Source organism: Engraulis encrasicolus, chromosome 2, assembly GCF_034702125.1.
Source record: "Engraulis encrasicolus isolate BLACKSEA-1 chromosome 2, IST_EnEncr_1.0, whole genome shotgun sequence".
Lineage (NCBI taxonomy): Eukaryota > Metazoa > Chordata > Actinopteri > Clupeiformes > Engraulidae > Engraulis > Engraulis encrasicolus.
In genome coordinates, this window is record NC_085858.1 from 6,066,540 (window position 1) to 6,091,539 (window position 25,000).

General features: G+C 42.6%; 2 protein-coding genes across 3 annotated transcripts in view; both read left to right on the forward strand.

Annotated features, from left to right (window-relative positions):
* The first annotated feature begins 2,229 nt into the window (after positions 1 to 2,229).
* On the forward strand, positions 2,230 to 17,542 carry ogg1 (8-oxoguanine DNA glycosylase). Of its 2 annotated transcripts, XM_063220551.1 has the most exons (8): positions 2,230 to 2,545; positions 3,203 to 3,588; positions 5,151 to 5,330; positions 5,862 to 6,040; positions 13,155 to 13,302; positions 13,581 to 13,630; positions 13,847 to 13,920; positions 16,980 to 17,542. In XM_063220551.1, exons 1-8 carry the CDS (start codon positions 2,421 to 2,423, stop codon positions 17,074 to 17,076), a joined length of 1,239 nt encoding a protein of 412 aa, XP_063076621.1. In that variant the 5' UTR covers positions 2,230 to 2,420; the 3' UTR covers positions 17,077 to 17,542. The 2 variants fall into 2 exon arrangements, with proteins under 2 accessions (XP_063076621.1, XP_063076616.1); XM_063220546.1 differs by lacking the exon at positions 16,980 to 17,542 and having other exon boundaries at positions 13,847 to 15,430.
* Positions 17,543 to 23,472: 5,930 nt separating this feature from the next.
* The window catches only part of LOC134460342 (uncharacterized), an 11,006-nt gene continuing 9,478 nt past the window's right edge, over positions 23,473 to 25,000 (forward strand). Inside the window, exon 1 of the mRNA XM_063212775.1 lies at positions 23,473 to 23,685. The gene's annotated coding sequence lies outside the window, so the exon portion shown is untranslated. The remainder of the gene's footprint in view (positions 23,686 to 25,000) is intronic.

A 25,000-nucleotide genomic window follows, 5' to 3' on the forward strand; every position in this document is an offset into this window, starting at 1 on the left:
CAGAGCTTATGGCCAACCCCTGCTTTCACTTACCCCCACAGATCCTCATTTTCAGTCCATGCAGCACTTACTTTTTTCCCACTATGAAACAAATTTGTTCCTGTGCGGTGTTTGTAAAGCATCACCTAAGCAATGCAATGCATAGAACCCTGTTGTTGCAGTAACTCCTTTTCGGAAACAGTTCGAAACGGCGCTCTCTGAAAGGCTCCATATGATGTGTCACTCTGACCACCTGACCAGTGTCTGCATAGAATAGCCCAGTTGGGTTTTGTTGGGAAACTTCTGGTTATCTTCTGGCCAGCTTAAAGCAATGCATTTTGGAATTGAACTCTTTTAACCCTGAATGTTTCTGTGGCACACAGTACCTACCTACCCATGACAGGATTTTAACACACATCTAAACTTGTTGCCATTTCAAGCCGTTCTAGCCAGCCAGTTGATTTCAAAGAAGACACTTGATTACACTGTCATGGTCTTCTTAGCCACCTGAGACAGAAATGAGAAACTGTTGTAGGGAACTCAAAAGCCTGAAAGACTATATCTTCCTGTCCTGTGAATCAGAGTTTCACTGCCACATAACCCTGTGTCTCTATCATGACAATCATGCAGCAATTATTTTGTCCGTTTTCATTGGGTTCCCTTTTTGTTTTGATTAGGCCTACATTCTGGATTGTGTGTTGACTTTGAGCAAGAGGTAAAGTTTTATTCTGACAAAGACAATTCGTAGAAAAGATATCAAGATAAAACTGTATTATGATTTGTACCTCTTACTCTGACTTAAAAGAATTGGTCATGGAATCACTTACTCAGAGAAAAGGGGCAAGTATTTTTCAGTGTAATTCATTTTTGTTGTGTACTGTATGCATGAGCAAGAGAATGTCATGTCATCATCAGTGTGTGCCCACTCTACATCTCCTCATGATGCCCAATCAGGACTGTAGAACTCCAGCTCAGCCTTCAGGAAGTGCAAAATCACCCAAAAAAAACCACGAGTCACCTTGTTGTTTTGGTCTTGACACACCTTAACTAGTCGTAATCTAGGTAGTGGTCTGAAAGATGCCACCCCCTTTCTTTTGAAAATGTCAATACTTAGACTGTAAAATGAGTATTGAGTCAATGGAGAGGTGGAAGAGCAGTTGCTTCGTCAACAAAAACATTGGCCTGTACCTTAAATTTGCGCCTTCAGACTCGCTTTGCCAGATGGGCTAACATGTGAATGAGAACATGTGAGCGTCAATATACTACAGTTTATGATCTCATCTAACTGATGTCTACCTTTAGCATCCTGCCTGTGCCATTGCACAGGGGGACGGATCCCAATCTTAGTGTACTAAAAGTACAGCTGTGCACTTATGTTCCAGGTAGGACCTGTGAACACAAAACATGTTTAGTAATTTAAAGGAAAAAAATAGATTTAAGTATGGCTTAAAGTATGTCTTAATTTGAATATGAATTGTACATTTGATATTGTTTTATCCATGGTTTAAAGGATCTGCCGAAGACTGTTAAAGAGTTGTGTTCTGTGAGTGACTTATTTGTAATTTCATAAAATAAATATGAGCATGTTTTTGTTAATTCGGAGCTTTTATACATATTGTCAAGCTGTCAGACCATGAGCAGTGTTGTTTTTATTTTGTAAATAGTGCATTGCGATGCATGGACTAGCTTATGCATTTTATGAAATGCTGTGAAACGTGGTCGAAACGTCTGCTCCACCAAGATCGCCTCTGTAATTAAATGACATAAATACAGCATTTTGTTGTTTGTTTATTTAAACATGTCCAGATAACTAAACATCAAATCTTGCATGTCTGAGTTGCTTTATCATCATTTTTAGCAGTTTATTTCCATACTTCTTGCTGTCCATTGACAAGGTGACTATTTCACATATATTTAGGCTACCATCACCATCAATTTTTAAGAATTCACTATAACTTGGACATTCACATTTTCCATAGGCCTACAAGAATAGATGGATCTTCTGTCCCATGGCCATTTTGAATTTGCCCACCAGTCATATATTTGGCAAAACTTGTGACTTTGGTCAAATTAAATTTGTTTATTACTTAGTAACTATTCATGGAAAGAGAAAGGCCCACTCACTGGACGTCTGATTGATGATGGGTCGTTTATTTGGCCCCGTCATACTATATCAAGACTGTGCATACATTCCAGCCCACTGGAGGGCGCTATTACTTGTGAAAGATCTGAAGAGGCGAAGAAAACACCACACACACAAAAACATAATCATTGCAGTCAACACTACTGTATTGATATGTGCCACAGTCCTTTTAGTTTCCCCTTAAAAATCGGTGGTGTTGCCCTAATCTCTGTCGGACACACAACAAGATGCTATGAATAGACACACATTGATGCAAACGGTTATATAGGCGGTACACTGAAAACTTGGAGGAGACTGCATGTGCATGGTCACCATGCTCCAGCACGTTCTACTATCTGTGAGTTCCAAAGCCTGGCGTGCGCTCTCCTGCCCCAGATCTGAGCTCCGGTTGGACCTTACACTTGGTTGTGGACAAACTTTTCGGTAAGTTGGGTTCTTTGACCTCTATATCTATTGCTTTCAGTCTGCTGTCTAGGCAGTGTTTATGTTATTGTTGTTGTGTGGACTGACTTCCGTGTGTGACGTGGTAGCAAGTTCTTACTGACATGTATGCATTTAGTGAGGCACGTGTTGTAGCAGTGACTGTAAATAAAATAAACATCAGAACTTTGACTATGTCATTCATTGCTTGTGTATTGAATGTGATAACCAACAAATGGCCAACAAACAACATGAAGGTTTGTGGTCCTGTCAGTCTCATGTAGCCTAATAATCAAAGGGTCCAAGCTGACTGTCAGCAGGATGTGATGTTGGCTTGCAAGGGTTTTATTTTAATAATCAAACAGTGTATGTGTGTGCCATGTTGATTCTTCTGTTGAATGCATGCATCCAGAATGTATTTATTGCACATGTCTGTGTCTGTGTTGTGTGTGTGTGTGTGTGTGTGTGTGTGTGTGTGTGTGTGTGTGTGTGTGTGTGTGTGTGTGTGTGTGTGTGTGTGATTATTGTCAATATCTTATTTTAATGTTTAACTTAACTGCACATTGGCGGCAGGTCAAACGCAATTTCAATCTTCTGTGTTAACCCCGTTACGTAGGTTTTTGACCATAAAGTACATTGGACTTGACTTGACTCCTCCAGGTGGCGTGAGACGGGAGATGCCCACTGGACTGGAGTGATGGGCGGGCGAGTGTGGACCCTCACCCAGACCGACGACACACTATGGTACTATGTGTATAACAACAACAACAACCTAGACAACAACCGCCACGGCACGGAGACAGTCTGTAAGAATAGTCCAGGTATCGAGCCATTGGGACCACCAGCCAAGACACCAGAATGTGATATCAGCAAAGTGAAGCAGGAGGTGGAGGAGAAGGCCGTGAAGATGGAGCCCGTGTGTGGCGTCCCAGAAGAGGAGCTGCTGCTGAGAGATTACTTCCAGCTCAACATCCAGCTGGAGAGTCTGTACAAAGACTGGGGTCAGCAGGATGAACACTTCAGGAAAATTGCCAGCGTCTTCACAGGTGAGTCTTCATCATAGCTCGTATGTGAGTGCTCACATGTTCTGAAGATACACTGGCTACCTTTACATGAGACATTTAGTTCAGAATTAGCTGGCTTTAATACAGAATAAAGCTTAATTCCGCTTTGAAAACGCCATGTAAACACTGAACAATTAAATGAAAGATCAAAGTGAACTCGACAGAACTATTTAATTCTGAATTATTAATTCAGATTCAAAGTTCAGAATTGTGTAGCACGCTTGACATCTACTGGTGTCATATTTGGTTGACTCTTTACATAATGTTATCGATTCGCTTACCGGTATTTTCTATGATTATTTTAGGGATGGGGAACTTTTTTGAATTGTTAATTTATTCATGGAAGATGTGTGTGTGTGTTTGTGTGTTTGTGTTGGGGGGGGGGTCTGATCTTGGGTAGTGCATCTTGTACCTAGGCTACTACTTGCAACTACGCAGTGTTGTTGCTCCATACACAATGTTGTTGCCTTCACTGACGATTACAGTCAAACTGGAGACCATCATGGGCTACCTCGTCATTCACCACTGTAGCACATCATATGGGAAGGTATGAATGATATGTACAGAGACGTTGTGATGAGATTGTTAAAAATGACATGACTTGATGTCCAGATATTTCTTTTAAACAGGCCCATTATTTTAAAAAGTTGAAGAAAAATGGCCTTGCTGTGGAATAGCTTTAACTCTAAACAAGCTGTTCCTTGACTGCTGACCGAGTGAGATATAGGTACCAACTTAGTTCCTTTAATGTTCTTCACCTCTGGTGCACTGACTCTCATATTTTTTAACGCTGTAATAATATGACTTAAATGTAATCCACTGCAGAAATGATAAAAACAATATTAAGATGGCACTATTACAATTATGGAATGCAATCGATGAGGTGAACAGCCCATCCACTTACCCACCCTCAGCTTGCCTATGAAAAATAATAGTAGTTTGTAATAATAGAAATATGAATCTTGTGTGCTCTCATAATGTGTAAGGAAAATGTTCCAGGTTCTCTTAACCCATTGATGCTGGATGTTGCGTTGCGCAACATTGACCCAGGCGCCTGGAGCTGCATGACGCAGTTTTTAGGCATTTGAGATCTCATGACATTTGAGATTTTTTCAAATTAAAAATGTTGGTATGTTAGAGCTGAATGAACACATTCTAATGCAAGGTGAGTTTCTTAGGGCTTAAATGCAACTTGTGTTTATGTACTTCAGTGGCTGAGATATTTACTGTAGGTTTTTATAGGCTGAGGGCAACGTTTCTTAAAAAGGGCTTAGGCAATTAGCAGGCGTTTTTTGCAGGTGCCTTAGGCATCAATGGGTTTAAAACTCAGTATGGAGCCCTTGCAATCCACTGTTGGCCCCCAGGGGTGCGTACGCTGAGGCTGGAGCTGGTGGAGTGCCCGTTCTCCTTCATATACAGTGTAGGTGCCAACTGAGTTCTTCTGTTGTTCTCCTCCTCTGGTGTGCTGAATCTCAGCTTTAACACTGTAATAATCTGGCTTTAATGTAATCCACTACTACTGTATTGTGTTGCCACCCCCCCAGGGGTGCGTATGTTGAGGCAGGAGCCGGTGGAGTGCCTGTTCTCCTTCATCTGTAGCTCCAACAACCACATCTCTCGCATCCAGGGCATGGTGGAGCGCCTGTGCCACAGCCTCGGCCCGCGCCTCGCCACCATAGAGGACACACACTACCACGACTTCCCCACCCTACACGCACTAGCAGGTGAACGAGGCTAAAGCACACACGCATACACACTCTCTCTTATAGCTCTGGAAAATATGACCACCACGTTGTGAAACAGCATACATTTAGATAGGTTAGATATTCTCCTGAATTCACATTCTCCTTTTTGCCATTTTAGATATTATTTAGAGAGGACAGTTGAAAACGGAGACAGCAAATGAGTGGGAAAGAAAGACTGGGTAGGGTTGGGAAATGGCCCCTGAGGCCAGATTCGAACCTGCATCCCCATGGGCATGCAAGCCCAGATGTTGGGGGGCTTAGCGGCGTTCACAATTACAGATATGACGGGATAGAGAATAAAAATTGGGCCGGATTACCGTTTTGCTTTTTGTATAATTTGAAATGTTAGAACGCCCAATCTTACTATTTCAAGGACACTAGGAGGTCTTTTGTTTACACCATACATACGTCTTGGTCAGAGATACGTAGTATATAGTACAAACCCCACAGTACCCTCAATAGTTCAAACTATGATACTGATGATGTGCTGTGCTGCTGTGTGTTGGCCAGACAGTGGTGTGGAGCAGTGCCTGCGTGACCTGGGCTTTGGCTACCGCGCTCGCTTCCTGCAGCAGAGTGCTCAGCTCATCCTGGACTCCCACAGCCCTGACTGGCTGCAGCAGCTCCGCAAGGCCTCGTACGAGGAGGCCCGCGAGGCCCTACGCACTCTACCTGGGGTGGGAGTCAAGGTCAGCCTAACATGACACCATATTGTTGTTTTTCCCCTCAGCTTCGTAACTACTTGAGGCCTTGGCCGAGGATCAAACCATACTGTTTTGCAGGGATTGTCTTTAAAAAAAAAACAATTAACAAAAAACACAATTTGTAACATATGCTGTACTTTTTTATTTGCCTTTTTGCCTGCCAGAGGGTGATATTTTTTCTTATTATTATCCAAAAATGGAAGCAGGGGTGCTAGTATTAAATGGTAGTATACTGCAAATGAAAGAACTTGCTGTTAGCTGGCGAGATATGACTGCTGTTGCTAGTTGACAGTGTACACAGCATTCCATCTTACACCGTTGATACTCAACCAAAGGTTTGCTAACCTGCTTTTTAACCATATCTGGTGTCCGGTGAAACTCTGAAGAAAGAGGCAAAAGAAAAGGAAAATGGGTTGTCACATCGTCTGGGCTTAGCTTAACAAAAAGATGCACTAACAATTCTACACAGCACTTAGCACTTTATCATTGTTATTAACACAGACATAACCTCTTAGGGGCCAAGGACAGTGTTTTTGTCATAAAAATCACCTCTTTTCACACATCTTGGCTAGGGTGCATCAAACGCCCCCTTGAAAATGCAAACTGCAAAATCCCATTCTGCTCTTGCAGTATTGTTTCTTTGTACTATCACAATTCCCTTGTAAATGTCTAGCAAATCTGATTGATGTTAAAGGGTGGCACAACAGGTTGAGATGTTGAATTGTAGTGAATGGGCCTTTTAAGCTAAATCTGTACAAAGTGTATTTTGGGAATGTTTTTCAGCAAAGAATCCCAGCAGTTGATACAAATGTGAATATGTATCTGGCGGTATGTAAAGCGATTTTTTCCTATGAGAAGTGTTTCCCACGACACTCGTTGGGGTCGCTCTGTCAAAAGTTACATTTGGGGTTCTCAGTGGATTGACCGTGAAAGTGGTCGCAAGAGTCATCGTTTACTCACTAATGACTCAAATAAGCATCGGCTGACTTGGGACAGTGATTAACTTTTAATCCTACATTGTGGTAATGGTAACACTACACAAATCAAAATAGAATGATTATACAATCAATTGTGTTCAATGAAAAGATTGTTTAGCTCAATTTCATTATTTGTGGCTACTGAAATGGCTATGCTAAATGATATACAGTAATGTTGTGTGTTGTAGGAGAGGTATAACCATAACACTTGGTCGATCATATTAATGTTGTCCTGTCTTTATCCATGCAGGGGACAGTGAGAATGAGATTCATAATTTTGATTCCCTTGCATGAGATTACATTGGGTTAATGTAGTCAGGCAGGACACCAAAGAGATGTTCAAGATGTCAAGGATGTTTATTGTCCTTCCCAAGCAAGAACATTCAATAGAGCAGGGGTGGGGAACCTATGTCTCGAGGGCCGTTTACGGCCCTTGAGGCCGTCTTATCCGGCCCCCAATATCATTTTAATGTTATTCAGCTTCACATGAAATAGGATATATTTTGTAAGGAAATCTTAGAAAATGCATTTGCAATACAATTATGTTTTATATTCAGGGAACCTAGAGAGGGTGGTGTTTGTTTAAAACGTGGCTGCCTTCAATATAGGCCTAAAGTGAAGGGGGAAATCCTGGTTTGTGTTCATAGTACGGCCCTCAGAGGACTTTTACGGCCTTCGGATGAATTTGAAGTGGCCCTTCGAATGAAAAAGGTTCCCCACCCCTGCAATAGAGAGTCGTAGGTATGCTGGCTATTAACAGATCAGGGGTGCATTTCTCAAAAGACAAGTTTCTAGCCTGTTAGCAACTTCTGTAGTTGCCAATGGGAAAATGCATTGAAAACAAAGTAGCTAATGTAGTAAGCAACTTTAGTTACGAGAAATGCACCCCAGGATGCCTACGATGGCAAATAATAAAACCTCGACTTCATCCCAGATATTGATTTTGTCCCGCTTTGAATTTGAGTTTGACACCCCTGATTTAATTACTATGATTGAGTTTCATCAGATGTGTTAACGGTTAACGGCAGCCAGCATACCTACGACTCTCTATTGCTCTACTTTACACTTCTAAAAGCCCTTCAGCTCATTGATCAGGCCTGATTAAAGTGGGGTGCCGGAGGGGGAGGTACCGAGCCCCAATGTCCATCTAAAAAGAGAATCTGATCACTGAGCTGGCATTCAGTGGCGTGCCAAAGAGTGGGTGTTGCCTGTAGACTGGAACATTCAAAGCAGCACATCCACCTCAACTTGCCATACCCCTGAAGGACATTAAAGGAGACTTTGATGACTTTCCAGATCATTTGGAACTTGGCAATGATGATGGCATGACCTCTACAAGAAAACCATCACACCCATCTGAAGTAACCAAGAAGGAGGTTGAAGAAGATGATTTTGATTATTTTCGCCAAGACTATTTGTGCAGAACTAATGAAGAGAATGAAGGGACCAAACCATCCTGTAAGGAAGAGATTTCAACATTGGAAATTAAAAAGGAACAGGGGCCTGTTCCCTTGAAATATGGAAATGATGATAGGAGTCCAACAAGTACGTTTTATAGCAGAATTTGAATTTATTTACAAATCCTAAGTTCCACTGCTTTGGATTGAATGCACACTGTAGATATCAATGCCTTTTTGGGTTGTGTTGAACTGAGACAGGCCAATGTTAAGAACATAAGGCAACATAAGGCCATATTTCTACTTATTGTTTTGTTGATAGGGCTGAATCAATTGAGACTAATGAATCTGTTGTATCTGCCAGTTGTCTACTTTCTATATGTATTTAGATGTTCTAGTTTTGAATTTATTCTTACATTGCAGTCAAATCAATTCACTAATTAAATATTACTTTAATTACGTCCATTCATTAAAATATTTCAAGTATTTCAAAGACGTGTGAAATCCTGATCAAAAGGCAGGGAAATAATTGTTTATTTTAGTATTGACATAAGTTTTACTTGGGTAATTTGTGTTTTCACAGATTATGCTGAAAAGAAGAAATCAAATCACAGGAATCAGCTGAGAACAGGCACTAAAAGGAGGCCATATGTGTGCACCACATGTGGAAAGAGCTTCCAAACTCCATGTTGTTTGGCACGGCACCAGAGAATTCACACAGGAGAGAAGCCTTTTCAGTGCTCTACATGTGGAAAGGCCTTTGCATGCCAAGGTAACAGGAAGAAGCATGAGGCTGCCCACCATGGAGAAAAAACAGTACAGCTGAGAACCTGCCCTAATCTAAATCTAAAATCTAAATCTGAATCTAAAGAGAAGCTACATGTGTGCCCCACATGTGGAAAGGGCTTCACAACTGTATCCAATTTGGGGTCACACCAGAGAATTCACACAGGACAGAAAGATTTCCAGTGCTCTCTGTGTGGAAAAGCCTTTCCAACAAAAGGCAATCTCAGGCTGCACATGATGATGCATAATGGAGAAAAGCCATACGAGTGCACTACGTGTGGAAAGAGCTTCACGCACAGAGGTAATTTAAATGTACACCTGAGAACTCACACTGGTGAAAAGCCTCACTTCAGAGATCAGAGTAATCTCAAATCACATCTAGAAACCCATACTAGACAAGGTCCTAGTGAAAGGAAACATCAGTGTATCATTTGTGAAAAGGCCTTTCATACTCTCCCTACTTTGAGGAAACACCTGAGATGGCACACTATACCGAAGCCATTGCAGTGTGCAACATGTGGAAGGAATTTTTCATACCCCGCCACCTTCGAGAAACATTAGAGAATCCACACAGAGGAGAAGCAGTATGAGTGAACAATTTAGTTGCTCACTAAGCCCTCCAGTGTAATTTTCATTTTCATGTACTGTATTCACTCTTTACATTTACATCATTCACTTTACATCTTCCGTAAACAGTGGTGTAGTCTACGTAGAACGCAGGTATACGGAGTATACCCACTTCTAAATTTTAGGGGCTTCAGTATACGCACTTAAAATTGATTGATCCATTATTTAGTATAGCATAAATATATACAGTATACCCACTTCCAAAAATGCTCGAATAAACCGTATACCCACTTCAAAAAAGTAGACTACACCGCTGTCCGTAAACATCAACTGTATCAACTATTATGTTCTCTCTGTGTTGCCAGCAGCATTAAAATATCATGACTACAGATGATATATCAAAGCAACACATTGGCAAATAAAGGTGGATGAAATAGTTTTGGTGTGTCTATGTTTGTGCATTCATATCAATATTACAGTATTTTGACATTAGGATGACATAGGATGGTGGTTATAAAAGACTTAAGTTAGCCTTAAACAGACGTCATTGCTTAAAACCATGTGCTCGATCTGAAGCTGGTGTGAAAGACTTATAACTAGCAGCCAAATGTTTCACAGGACTGTTAATATGATAGTTGGTACTTAACACTTTAAAACCTTGTCGTCAGGTAGTTTGTGATAAATGGAGTGAAATTTAGATGGAGTGGTTGAAATGTGGACACATGCTAGTCCTTGATTTTTTGTTTAATGGGGTAACCCCTTTGGAAAATAAATATAGGCCTAGCTTTAGTTTACAAAGACTCACTGGTCCGTGTGTTTTCAATAGAGGTGCTCCGATCACCATTTTTTTGGCCCGATCACCGATACCGATCACCAAAAATCTTTATCTGCCGATCACCGATCATTGCCGATTATTTCCTATTTTTTTTAATAGCCTATTAATTATCCTTATTGAATACCATTTCTGCCCATAAACCAATCAATCTTAATTTGCACATGTCGCTTTCACAATGTAGGCCTATTATTAGGCTATTATTATTATTATCATTATTATTATTAGGCCATTATTATTATTATTATTATCTTGCAGCTCTTTCAGACTAGTGTTGGTAATATAGCCTACAAGTAAGTCTACAGTATTAATCAATTTATAAGTTATTGCATATAATTACTAAACTATTTAAGATTGAATTGAAGCTCAGACACCTGGATCTCAGTCTCCCGTCTTCTGCATACGAGAAAAAACCCTGTCGCTTTAAATGAGCAGCCTCGTGAGGAGAGCCCCTCCCCTCTCTGTCACTCACTGTCCACAGCTGCAGTGCTCCGCGACCGGTCTGACTCTCTCCCTCTCCCCTCACCTGTCGCCGTTTGGCGTTTCAGCGACTATCAAACTAATCGACTGACTGTCAATTACAACTTTGAAAACAATAACGTTGGCATGCTTGTGCGGACAACGTGAACTTGTCGCGTGCTGACCGAGGCAACTACACAGGTTATAACGTAACATGGCTAACTGGAGAGAAGTAGTCTATCGCAAATTACATTGTGACTGAAACACGTGAGATTCTACACTAAACAAGAAAAAAAACTTCACTTGAAAGAACAGGCAACACGCACAACACAGCGTGTCTGCGAGGAAAGCTCTTTCTCTGTAACACTGTCATAGATTGTAGAACTCCCTGCACAGACTCATTGAGTTTCACCGTCCACTCTCCCTCTGCACTGTTTGGTGTTGCAGGGACTACAAACTAATGACCTGGCTGTGCATTAGGCTACAACTTTGAAAACAATACCGTTGATGATTGTTTTGGAAACGTTTAGTTGTTGCGTGCTGACAGGCTGTAACTCAAAATAGCGAACATGGCGAGACTGACACGTCATTCGCAAATTACAAGCGTCATGTAAACGGCGCATGGATCGGAAAATCAGATCATTGTTGATGCAGATATGATTATAAATGGTGAAAATGAAGGAGGGAATTCCAAAAAGTTAAAGACAAGTAAAGATGCCTTATTTTGGTGCAGCAGCTGTGCAGAGCCAGCACCTAGGCTACATGCAGGCAGCGCCAGGTGTAAAGGCAAAATGGTTGCGTGAGGAATTTAATATCTCTGGATCGTTTTTTTGATCGGCACATTTTTCCGATCACCGATCAGGCTATTTTTGGCCATTATCTGCCGATCATGATCGGCTGCCGAGCAATCGGAGCACCTCTAGTTTTCACTGGTGAACAGGTGGTCAGTGGTGACACATACATTTTTAATTTGAGCTCATACATTCTCGTAGTGCATTGAGGGCATGCCTCTTTTACTCCACAGCTGAGATACATGCTATAGATTAAATCACAATATAAAACTTGAGCTAGTCATTTTTTGAAGTTTTGCATGTTTTTTGAATTGATAGAAAAAGAAGCTGCTTCCTATGGAACAGCACGAATGAAAAGCACTTCTCCATTTGACTAGAAGCCGTGCTGTTCCATAGGAACATGATGGAAATAGAGCTCCTGGCAGAGAAAAAAGCCTCACAGTCTGAACCCTGCCTAAGTTTGGAGGTTGGGGAACTCTTTCTGTATTCCACTTTTTTATTGAACAATGAGTAAGAAACAAAAACAAACACAACGGGGAAAAAACAAGAATATACCACACAGCATCATTCACCCCACATCATCCTCGACCCTCCCACTCTGCCCACAGCTTCCCAAACCTCCCCATTCGCTATCTACAAGCAAAAGTGTTTTTTTTTCTTCTGCAATTCCACTTTCAACCTGTTGAAGGACCAAACATGAAAACTAGTTAGCATTGCTTTGAAGGTAGAGTGTATTTTTTGCAGTTTATTTACAGAGTTAATGCTGCCCATTCACAAATGTCATCTTTTCTCTTAATACATGAGTAGTTGGATCTTCTATGTTTGCCATATTACTACTAGCAATAGTTTTGCAAAACGTAATGCCAGACCAGTAAATATAATATTGCTTCGAGTAATTTGTATTGTTTTGGTTCTTTTGGTCCTGTTTTATACATGGGTTCCAAATTTTGTTTATAACCTGTCTGCGCGAAACTAGCTGCGCACAACTCAACCTCTGATTGTTGCAAACCGCTGTCGGTCAAAAAAATAGCGCACATGGTTGGCTGCCAGTGTCTTGCCCCTCCTCATAACATCGTGTTTACAAACATTCAGAACCCATGTATATGTAGTTCTTTGGGAAAAGTGTGCTTAAGTGTGCCCATTTCCTATTTTTGACTTTTGAAATCAAACAAAGCAATAATTAATTAAGCATGGCAGATATGCAAATACATCAGAGGTGGCCACCTGAGTTTGATGTAAAGCCCGTCTACCTCACTAATACTGTTTGGCTCTGTGTGTGTGTGTCTTTAGGTGGCCGACTGTGTTTGTTTGATGTCTCTGGATAAGCTGGGGGCTGTTCCTGTGGATACCCACGTGTGGCAAATCGCCAAGCGAGATTATGCCTGCAGTTCTGGGAATGGCCAGAAGACGCTCACTGACAAAGTGCACCGTGAGATTGGTGAGCGTGCGAGACTCGTGTGTGTTTGCATTCCATGGCATTTGTTGTAATTTTCTAATTGTCTATTTGTGTGTGTATTTGTACTTGCATTCAACTTTGTGTGTGTCTGTGCGTGCGTGCGTACGTGCGTGTGTGTGTGTATGTATGTGTATTGGGATAGAGAGAGAATGAGATAGAAAGTTTGTGTGTGTGTTTATGGTCTCTCTGTGTGTAAACTAAAGAATGGAAGGGCAGGCAGTGATGTCTATCAAATCCTAACTTGACCTTGCTGTTCATAGGTGATTTCTTCAGGCAGCTTTGGGGACCATATGCAGGATGGGCCCATTCTGTGAGTTACTGTTAAACGTATATATACATTTGTATTTTTATTTATATTAGTGTGTGTGCGTGTGCGTGTGCGTGTGTGTGTAATTGTCCATTCCTTATCCTTAATAATCAGCATGGATATTTAACAGTATTGCACATCAATACTTTTTCTACCTTTCTGTTTAGCTATTCTCCTTGCTGTATTAGTAAGTGTTCTTCTTTCTGAACCGGTCCTCAGGTCCTGTTCTGTGCCGACTTGAAAAAGTTCCAAAACCTGAAAGAACAGGTTGACCTGGGCAAAAAGAGGATCAAGTCAGAGGAAGGAGATCAGGAGGAGAAGAAGAAAAAGACGGGAGCCACTAAGAAAAAGAAAGACAGACAGTTGCAGGACAGTGTCCCGAAGAAGGGAGGAACAACTGCAAAGAAGATGAAGTTGGAGAGATCATCCCACAGACGTGTCAAAGAAGAGGACTCGGAGTAAAGTCAGAATGAGTGAACTAAAACGGAGATTTTACAGAAACGTGTCATGTCTACCCGTACTGTACATAATAGAGGTGATACCGCAAACATCAACAGTCCAAAACCAGCATCAGACACCTTCATTGAGGGCAGATCATTGAGAGTAAATATTTACTGTCAATGGGGCAGATCAAAGACATGTACACTGCACCTGGCCATGTTTGGCATTTTGGTAGATAGAATACCATGGCTCCCAAATACTCCATTTAGATGGTCATTTAGGCCAATGAGTTGTTGTTTGGATAAATATGACAAAATATTAGGGCTTTATGAGGCTTCTGTGAGACACAATTTTGTATTCTAAACGATTTGTATGTAAGGAGATTGTTTTATTTGAGATTCTGCCATCCTTGTGTGCAAATTAAGCAGGGAGCATAAGGGCAAGGGCTGAGGCTTGCAAACTAGTAATGGACTTGGCTTACAACATGGTACCTGGAGGCGTACTGCCCACAAACAAACACAAAGTAGAGCACTATGGCATTGTGTGCCATGCCAACAGGCTTTGGCTGGCTGTGTTTCTGAAGTTCAGCTGAAGTTCAGAGGTGGTGACCTTATATTAGGTTCAGAAAGAAAAAGCCCAAAAACATGTTCCATCAAACCATTCTCTACAGTAGCAGATTCCAATAGAACACAGAAATGCAATAATCAGCCAGGTATAGAAAAGATCATTAGTGATACATGGCAGTTTTACGTTGACCTTTTCATGTTTAAATCCAGGATCACTTCCTCGGCTGAATATTGTACTCATATATCCATCCTGTTTGCTGTAACCTCATGTTAAGTCAGGGATTATCAAAGCTTTTATTTGTTTCCCATTGGGGTGGGATTGGGTAATCGTGGTGGGAAACATAAACATGCCCTTCACAACCCACCATCCATGAAGTGACCTTGACACATGTATAAGAGCACATTGTATTCCAGTCAGTAGGGAGGCTTGTTTAATGTTAACCCTATATTTTCCTGTCTTCACACGATCCAATCTGTCAGTTTGCATTACTGTCATCCAACAGACCAGTTCCACTCTCAACCCATGGGGCCTATTATACTACAGCTGGTTCAGGATAAGTTAAGGTGACGTTAAGAGGTAAATCATCTAATAGAAGAGCCTGGAGTCCTCATTTTCTTAAGAAAAGCTCTTGTATTAGATGATTTACCTATTAAGTTAACCAGCTTTGTAGTATAAGCCCATGATGATGAACTAGAGACTGTTTGTGTTCACTTGGCCACACATCGTTTACAATGGTTACTCACCACAAGGTGGTGCAAAAGATGTGCAAGATAAAGTCATTTTTTTACACTTCGACTCTTTGTTACGGATATATTTTTTCTCCATTCAGCTTCATTCCTCTTGAAGAAAAACCTCTGGTGGTTTCATTTGAAACAGTCCTTTGAAACAGTGCACATGAAAACCTAATCTAAGATCTGCAATATTTAATATGTATTGTATAGAATCTAGTGAATGTAACAGCATTAGTAAACTGATGCAGGCATTAATTAGTTACTCAAATATTGTTGCCACGAGCCATGAAAATACACAATCACGCACACACACACACACACACACACACACACACACTGCAAATACGGCTCTTTTCAGATGGAATAAACACCAGCTGGTGCACTACATGTGACCACATCAAGCAGCACTGCCTCAGCTGATTTTATCACGGCACTAACTCGCCTCATTCGCCCTTGAGGGGTCTCTGTTGGCGTGTGTGTGTGCGTGTGTGTGTGTGTGTGTGCGGGGACACAGCTAAGTGACATGCTCCATGTATTTTCCTGGTGTCTAGCATCAATGCCTTGGCATGAATAGACTGCGTGCCAGGAATGGCACATGATTAGAAATATATAGGCCATGCCTATGTGAAAATAGCTGCATCACATGTCTGAGATGCACAGTATCCATGTCACAAGCATGTGTGTGCAAAAATTATGTGTGTGTGTGTGTGTGTGTGTGTGTGTGTGTGTGTGTGTGTGTGTGTGTGTGTGTGGGGGGGGGGTCTGAGGTGCCACCACCTTTGGCCTTTTGTACTATTTCTCGTCATCACGACTGTTAATAGCAGGGTGCAGTTGCTAATGTCTATATGTGCACACTTAGACACGCCTATTTTATTTGTCTTGCTCTTTGCTTTTATGAGGACATGCAAAATATGTATCAGGGTCCACTCCATCACAATCATGTGTGTGTGTGTGTGTGTGTGTGTGTGTGTGTGTGTGTGTGTGTGTGTGTGTGTGTGTGTGTGTGTGTGTGTGTGTGTGTGTGTTGGCCCCAGTCGTGGCCTAGAGTTCAGAGTCGGACTATATTTAAGTATGTCATGCTACTGTTGTTATTCTGCTGTAAGTGTATGTACAAGAATGCCCTGTGTCAGCATGGGCATTATGTAAATAGAAAAGGGGCTCCAGCTCATGGTTCATGGGCTGTTATGTAAATGTGTGTGTGTGTGTGTGTGTGTGTGTGTGTGTGTGTGTGTGTGTGTGTGTGTGTGTGTGTGTGTGTGTGTGTGTGTGTGTGTGTGTGTGTGTGTGTGTGTGTGTGTGTGTGTGTGTGTGTGTGTGTGTGCGCGTACGTATGTGTGTGTGCGGTATGTGTGTATGAGTGTAAGTGTGTGTGTGCGTGCGTACGTATGTGTGTATGAGTGTATGAGTGTAAGTGTGTGTGTAAGCGTGTGTGTGAGCGTGATCGTGTGTGTGTGCGTGTATTCGTGTGAGCGTAAGCATGTGTGTGTGTGTGAACACGAGTGTGTGCGTGTGTGTAGCCATCTGTGCTAATAAGTGACTCAGCGATGGTCCAGTTGTATCTGGCAGAAGAGGCTGCTCAGCTTCAGGGCAAAGAAGGAAGGGGGTGGAGAGAGAGAGAGAGAGAGAGAGAGAGAGAGAGAGAGAGAGAGAGAGAGAGAGAGAGAGAGCGAGAGAGAGAGAGAGAGAGAGAGAGAGAGAGAGAAAGAATGAGAGACATACACACAGAACAACATAGAATGAGATAGAGAGCTTGACAAAGAAAGACAAAAATAAAGAGAGAGATACAGTGTGCATAGACAGGCAGGGAGAAAGAGAGATAGTGAATGGAAAGCATGGAGTGGGCGGCTGAGAGACGAGGGGTGGGAGAGAGGAGAGGAAGAGCAATAACAGCAGAGAGCCACAGATGGAGAAGAAGACACAGCAAGGAGCCTGTTGTTTCAGCAACACCTCCACACTCAAGACAAGAAGACACGCATTCGATTTCACTCCACATATTATGGACGACATGCACAAATACAAAGCATTTTCTGCAACATGCCTCTTTTTTGGATCTTTCCATTTTTTAAATTTAGATATGTGATTAATCATGTGTTTGTGCTTAAGAAGGCACAGTGTATGTACATGTAAATGTAACAAAATGTATTAAGCCGTATAAACATGTAACACCACTAAACCATTCAGTAGTCCTGTCCCTTATTCCAGGCCCATGGTGTACGGAAGGTCTACACTTACAATGTCAAGTACACAATGCACTTATTCCAACCACACTATAGGGCCTACTTCATAGTATGAGAGGGACAGAATGGGGAATACAATGCAACCGAAAAACCCAAGGCTCCACAGCATCTCTCCAGTTGGAAGTACTATATTCTACAAAAATCAACTTGGAGGAAATAGCATTACACTATTGTTACAAATGTGTTACTTAACAATCTGGATACACTGTAACAAGGCCCATAACATGAAATATTGGCCTACTCCAAGCATCTACGTCGCCACCACCGTGGCTCCTGTAACATTCTACAAAATCAACCTTAAGGAAAGCCAATTTCCCCCTCCGCCTGACTTCAGCCCAGCCAGGCAGGTTCCTCTCCTCTCCTTTCCTTTTCAGGGGAGGAATGTCTCACTTTGCTATTGTTGGCGGGCTGTGAAAGCATCCCAGGTTCCTGTTCTCTCAGCAAGGCAGGCACAGTGTTTTATTGCATTCATCGTTCAATGTTTCTTTCTTTCTTTTTTTAAAAGTCCTGTATGTGAATGGAATTCTGACAGGCTCCATCGATTGCCAAAAGAGGGGTTTTGTGCATGCGTCTGTGTGTGGTCAGCTTGAGACGTTGAAGGGGGGGTGGGGGTCACACAGCTGTGCCTGTCCATTTCTGTCGATGTTCTGTATTTAAAAAGCCCCCCGCCCCGCTCTACCCGACCCCACCCTGCCCCATTTCCTTTCCTCTCCTTTCTCTCCCTTTCTCAGTTATCACAGCGGTGTTGGCAAAGCCTTTTTTGGACAAGTAAAATAACGTTTTATTGAGTTGTCTTGCACCAGGAATACTGACTGGCAGTTGAGTTACGGCTGGACGATTATTGCCCCATGCCTCTCCACAGATTCATATACAGTACCTACACAAAATGTTTCTTTCCTGTCTATGTCTATGTCTATGTCTCTGTCTCTCTCTTTCTCTCTTTCTCTCTCTCTCTCTCTCTCTCTCTCTCTCTCTCTCTCTCTCTCTCTCTCTCTCTCTCTCTCTCTCTCTTTAACACACACACACACACGCACACATACACACACACACATTAGAAAAATGAAAGAGCGCCCCCGTACTCACTCCTCATATGCCCAGGCCGCCAGTCTCCTTCCTGGGGCCCGTTTTAAGGGGATTTTCCCTTCTGGGTCTAGACCTCCAGAGCTGCCCAGGCTTCTTTCAAGAGCTCAGCTTAGTGAGCCCCCGTGTCCTCATAATGTGTATGTTTTCCATGGGACCTAAAAGGGTCTTTGACAGGTCAGGTAGAGTAATGTTAAGTAAGGGGTCCTTAGATGACTCGCGGTATAGCGTGGCCTCTTTGCCCTGTCCTGTGGGGATATGAGGTCTTCCGTCTGGGTTTAGTGAGGCCCTCTTGACTGGGAGAGGTGTTAACACCCATTTGCATGGTTGTGTTCTTCACAGAGATGCTGTAGATTTCTCACTGACGCGTGGAGCTGTGGAGTGTTGTATAAAGGCTTATAATCCTCTCTGATAGGCTCCTAAAACCATTTTTTCATGGATGTGTGAAAAATACAGAAACACTGCTGCAACCGATCTGCATTATCAAAACAATAAACTGATAGTTGTATGTTCTTAGAAGGGGAGGGAGATTGATTCGCTGACTGACGGACATGCTTTTACAGGAAAGCTGATGAATCAGTTTATGCCACATACTTTATGAATGAATGTGCAACCCAAATCAAGATAATGATTATTACATTGATTGCTATGGTGGTTGTTATTGTTATTATTATTATTATTATTATTATTATTATTATTATTATTATTATTATTATTATTATTAATAACTAGTCTATTACATTATATTACATCACAGTGGACTTGCCTCCACACACTGTGGACAGCAATGCTGATGAGTGTCCAGAGAGGGAGCTGGGGGGTCAAGTGGGCATCAAGCGGCTAAGCGGCCTGATTGGCGGCTAGATTAGCATAATCCCATTAAGTGTGGGTTAGTAAACCTCCACAGACATGCACAAACAGGCCGGACATACACTCACACACACATGTGTCCATACCCACAGGCGCCCATACGCACACACGCTCGTGCAAACAGCAAGTCACACATACACACACGCACATGTGGATGCACAAACACACTCAATAGGTACACACTGTACACAGACACACAGACAAACATAAAACACATAGTTCAGACACACACACACACAGACACAAAACATACACACACATATCTATACAATCAGTTACACACATGCACACACACACAGCCATGAAACAGCCATGTTCCCTTGGCTCACACTGTTCACTTAACAGCAACCCAAAGGTGTGTGGTGGTGTGCATAAGAGCTCTTTTCCAAAACGCTATATCCACCATTTTTGACTTTTTGCATTTTAATATTGGAATTGACTGTTAAGAAGTTCTATCATCTATGTGTGAATTCTTACCATTCAAATGTTTTGAGAACACACTTTTTAAACCTCTATAAAATTCATTTTGCAATGCAATTCAATGGAATGCCCAATACAAAAAAGTCAATTTCCCAACATTCTATAATGGATATATCTCATTTTGAAAGAGCTCTTCAAACACATACAAGTGCTATACACATTGCATTGGCTCTTTTTTCTGAAATTTAGACTTAACATCAAGAACATGAACCTCAATATGTGCAAATAAAAACAACAGTGTTATGTGATCGTTAGCCTATAGCAATCGTAGTTAAAACAACGACAGGGAAAGGAGAAAAGACAATAGGTAGTGTCTTTTCTCTTCTCTCTATCCCTTTTTCCTTCTCTCTCTCTCTCATCCACCCCTTTCTGCCGTCAGCTCAGGGCAAAAGTAAGAGTCTTACCGAAATCCTCACAGCCTGTTACAAGTCATTTCAGAGCCAGCTGTCCATGTGTCTCTCTGTGCACACGAGGCAGACAGAAAGACATTGACTGGCACCAAAGCCACTTTAGCTGTATCTGCTATAAAATGACTTTATGTAATTACCTTTGAGGGTTGGATAGTATGTATATCTCACACTTCTAGCTGATTCGTTATTACCTTCTATTCAACATGTCACACTGTTGTAGTTCTTTAGTTGCCTGCCAAGATGCTTGCCTGACAAATTATACTGATATAAACAAATTCCCTGGTATGGACCTGCTGCTCAGTGGGTGTACCATCCCACATCTGACACCATTTTATAGCAATAGGAGAGTTGCCCCCCACCCCCACCCAGGCTTAAAACACAGGCCTCTAGTTTACTAAATGGGGCCCCTATACACTACACCAAAGAGCCTGCATTGACAGCCTAAACACACCCACAACCACAGTAATGGTTACACCATCAGAATTCACGTCATGTATCACCAGGAAATATGCCTAGTCAACCCTTTCGTGAGAGTTAATGTGGCCTGCGTTATCTCTTTACCGTAATATTTTTTAAGATTTTTAGATGTTTTTAAGATGTTTAGTGACTACGCCACTCTCATTTGTTAGGGTGAGAGAACCCAACCATCAAACACTTGATTTGACTTTCCCCGCAACAGGTTAGTGAATAACAAGAGATACAACTGTCATACAATTCAGAGTTCTTTTTATTTTCTTTCTTTTCGCAATGAGTCTCTGTATATGAAACATGCCTCACGGGCTCAGTCAAATATAAAAATATAGAATATGAACGTTACAGTATTTTATAGGCACGTCATCTCAATATACAAAATGTGCAAATGTGCTAGTTGCACGAGAGGTAGACCAAATAACAAAAATCACGGCAAACAAGTTAGTAAATCAAATTGTAAAAAAGAAAAACTGCCAAAAGGGCAAGATTTGTAATGGCCACCACACACACACAAGCCTGTTAGACACACGTCTTTGGTCTCCCCCTACAGCAAGTATAGGTTCCAAAAGGAGTCTGAGATTTAAGATACGTCTCCCAGTAATACTTAAGTGTTCATACCCTAATCATATACACAAGCTCCGTCTTGGCGGTTACTAAGTAGAAACTTACACGAGCCCCTTCGTCTCGGATGTTAGAGTGAAACTTACACAAGCCCCCTCGTCTTGGACGTCAAAATGAAAAGGTTGCACAGGATGAATCACTCACACAATAGGACAAAACAAAACAAAAAGGTTGGGAAAAGAACAGTGATGCCCCCCTTCTCTAGTGACACTGCATCAGTGTAGTCGAAGGCACCATCTCCTCCTATGTACATTTAACGAGAAAGTTACCATTAGGCACGGCATTTATAACTCGATTCAACAGGAGTTGTGTATTGTGGAAATGTGGGCGCTCCCACAGGTGCAACCACGACACCACAGCGCGATATCAAAGGCACCACGCTGCCAGTCCCGCCATCACACCTGCGGAGCACCCCCACTCCCACCCCACACAACTCCCTACACAAGTCAAGTGCTAAGCGTCGAAACTCTTACAGAAAATGCCGGCATTACCTCTGGTTCTCTCGAAGCGGCATGCAAGTAGTCAACCACACAGGACACAAAGTGGAAGAACATCACCAGCGACACTGTGATAGAGTAACACTACATCAGTCACAATAGAGACTACGTTCGCAAACACGAGAGAAGCGTACAGAACGCATCTTTTACCTTGAGTTTGCCCAGCTCAGCACACCATCCCAGAACAGCAGCCGACGCCACGCCAGCCGCCGATGGACAGGGCTACAATTAAGTTAAATGGTGTCAGTAACCAACAACTAAGTACATTACAATGCACCAAAAAGAGCAATAAGCCAACCGAGAAGGACGCCTACCTTTCCTGTACGATGGCTCAACCAGAGAGAGAGCGGTGTACCCCACGCTACACTCTGCAGCATCAAAAACATAGCCTCTTTGCTAGCTAGTTACCACCGGAATGATATACGCTACCCACCGGAAGGAAAAGGGGAGCGTCGTTACCCCGTCAGAATAAAAGTTCAGGATAACCACCGGTTACATTATAACCAAAACTGTAATGACCATGTCTTAATCTGTTATCTGTCTTAATCTGACTCTTGGCATTGTCATAACAATGTTGCTTTTCCAGCCCACAGTGAGTCGGATCCCCAGCGATCCCATCTGCACCAAAGGCCTAGCTTGGATATAAACTGTAAAATGTCAGGAAAGCTTCAGCCAATTGGTTCAGTGTTTATCTGACATATGCATATTTGCCAAGTGTAAGGGGTTGAGGGCACAAAGTGAAACCGGTTCAAGGAGCAGGATCAGTCATTCCTTTGGCACATGTACTGGCAAACTCACCTCCAGCATGTTCTAAATCACCTGCCCAGGTGCCATGGTGAAGTCATATCCACAGGCTGAGCCAAGTGCATAAGCCTACAGACAGTCTCTAAAACCTGCTGTTGCACAGCTAGGGCCTTGTGTACTATTTGAAAAATCAGCTCCCAAACATTAAACGCTACTGTAGTTTATATGGATTATCTTGTTCACTAATGTTACAATATAGGGCTACTAAGATGTCAAGTTGCTGGCAAACACACTCAACAACAGGGCAAGACAGATTCTCTTTGTCAAGTGTATAGATGTCCCTCTAAAAGTTAACAACCACGTCATTGCACTGTAATAAACAACTAAATTACTTTTAGTGGCAAGCTGTCATTGCGTAATTCTTGCCATACAGCGCGAGGTTGGGGGCGATGACGATGGTGTGTGTGTGGAGCGAGCGTGTGCGTGTGCGTGTGCGTGTGTGTGTGTGTGTGTGTGTGTGTGAGAGAGAGAGAGAGAGAGAGAGAGAGAGAGAGAGAGAGAGAGAGAGAGAGAGAGAGAGAGAGAGAGAGAGAGAGAGAGCGCATGAAGGGAGGGGGTGTATGTCGACCGCGAGAGGTGAATTGGGGAGTGTGTGGCAAAAGGGGCGTGCGCAGAGAGCGAGCGATGCCTATCGCACAGCGTCAACGAGGGAGAAACGAAGAGGGAATACGGTGTGTACTCCACCAACGGTCACTTCTGCCTCGCCGTCACACGGTCACAGAAAATAGAAGACGGTCAAAGCAAAGACAGGCTACGCACGGCTATTGTGATAGGAGGCCGAGTATAGTCTATCCATCTGACTGACTGACGCAGCCACCGCAGTGGAATTCAACACGGCCAGCGCTGCAGGTAAGGACTTAGCTTGCCTGGCTTCCCTCCTCGAATATCTTTTGCTACAAGAATTTCCGACCAAAAATATGTGTGGATGTGAGCTGGGCTGACATTAGGTTCCATTGTCTAAAGCCTTCCTTCGTGACGTAGGTAGAGATATGAACCTGCATGTGTATGAGACGCATCATCACCATTGCCTCGTGAAAGCTGCAATGTAGTGGATATGGTATGATAATTCGAGACCTATCGCCGGTGTCGATTTCGTCTCGGTAGCGTTAGACCCATTGGAATATTAATTTCACTTCGCCATGTCACACTGTATGACTGAACTGGGTGCGTTCGTCCGCCAGTGTGCATCAGTTCAGGTGGCATTCAAGAAACTTTCCGTCCTTTCTCAGTAGCAAGCAAGAGCACCTTTTTCTAACAAAAGGCAAATAAAATAAAATTACAGGGCTACATTATGTCAAATCATCAAGTCTTGTTCCAGGCTAATTAGAATTTCACTGGCACATATAGAATGGGTGAGGTTTTTATTGAGAAAGTCTGTGGTGGGAATTTTATGGACTTTCTGTCCTGGCGCGCTTGAATGGGTTTACACACCCCTGCCAGTCTCAACGTAGTGTGGGGTCAGAACTGCCGTAGAATGTGGGTACACCTGTTTCTCATTTAGGAAGGGCTGCTGTGGTGGAACATAGGCTTGGAGAGGGGAGGATGCACCAGGCAGCCCGCTCGCGTTCTGGCCCGTCTTCTACGGTTTCAACATCACCACAGGAGCTCGTGGCCTTTACTGCCGAGGAGAAGCATTTGTCCCGGTGCCAAACACTCTACTTGAGATTTCGCAATTTGGATCAAGAACGGGGGTTTTGTGTGCAAGCACAGAGTGGAGATAGTGTGGATCTGATAGTATGTTGAAGGGATCAGACGTGGGGCCTGTAAACGCATGTTTTCTTCGGGTCCTGGGACAAAGGGATGCCAGTGTGGTGTAGGCTAGAGTGGTCGTACCAACCTGCCCAGTGCTGTTAGGGATGGTGCCAGGGAGCCTGGAGCTTATTTGGATTTTCCACTACAAATTTGTGTCTAGGCACCAGCCAGCCAGCCAGCCAGCAGCCCTTCCCTGTAACAGAACATTAAAAACGCATGGCGTAAACCTGCCAACAAGACTCAGATACAGCAGCAGGCTTGAGATTTCATTGCTCTAGGAGCATTGCAGTAATCAGACTGAATAATGGTTAAATAGCTCCAATGGGGCCATAAAAAGTTTATATAAGCAACTATTCCACGTTCAAAGGAAAGCATAAACATTGGATAGTCAGCTTTGCTATAAATGTAGGCC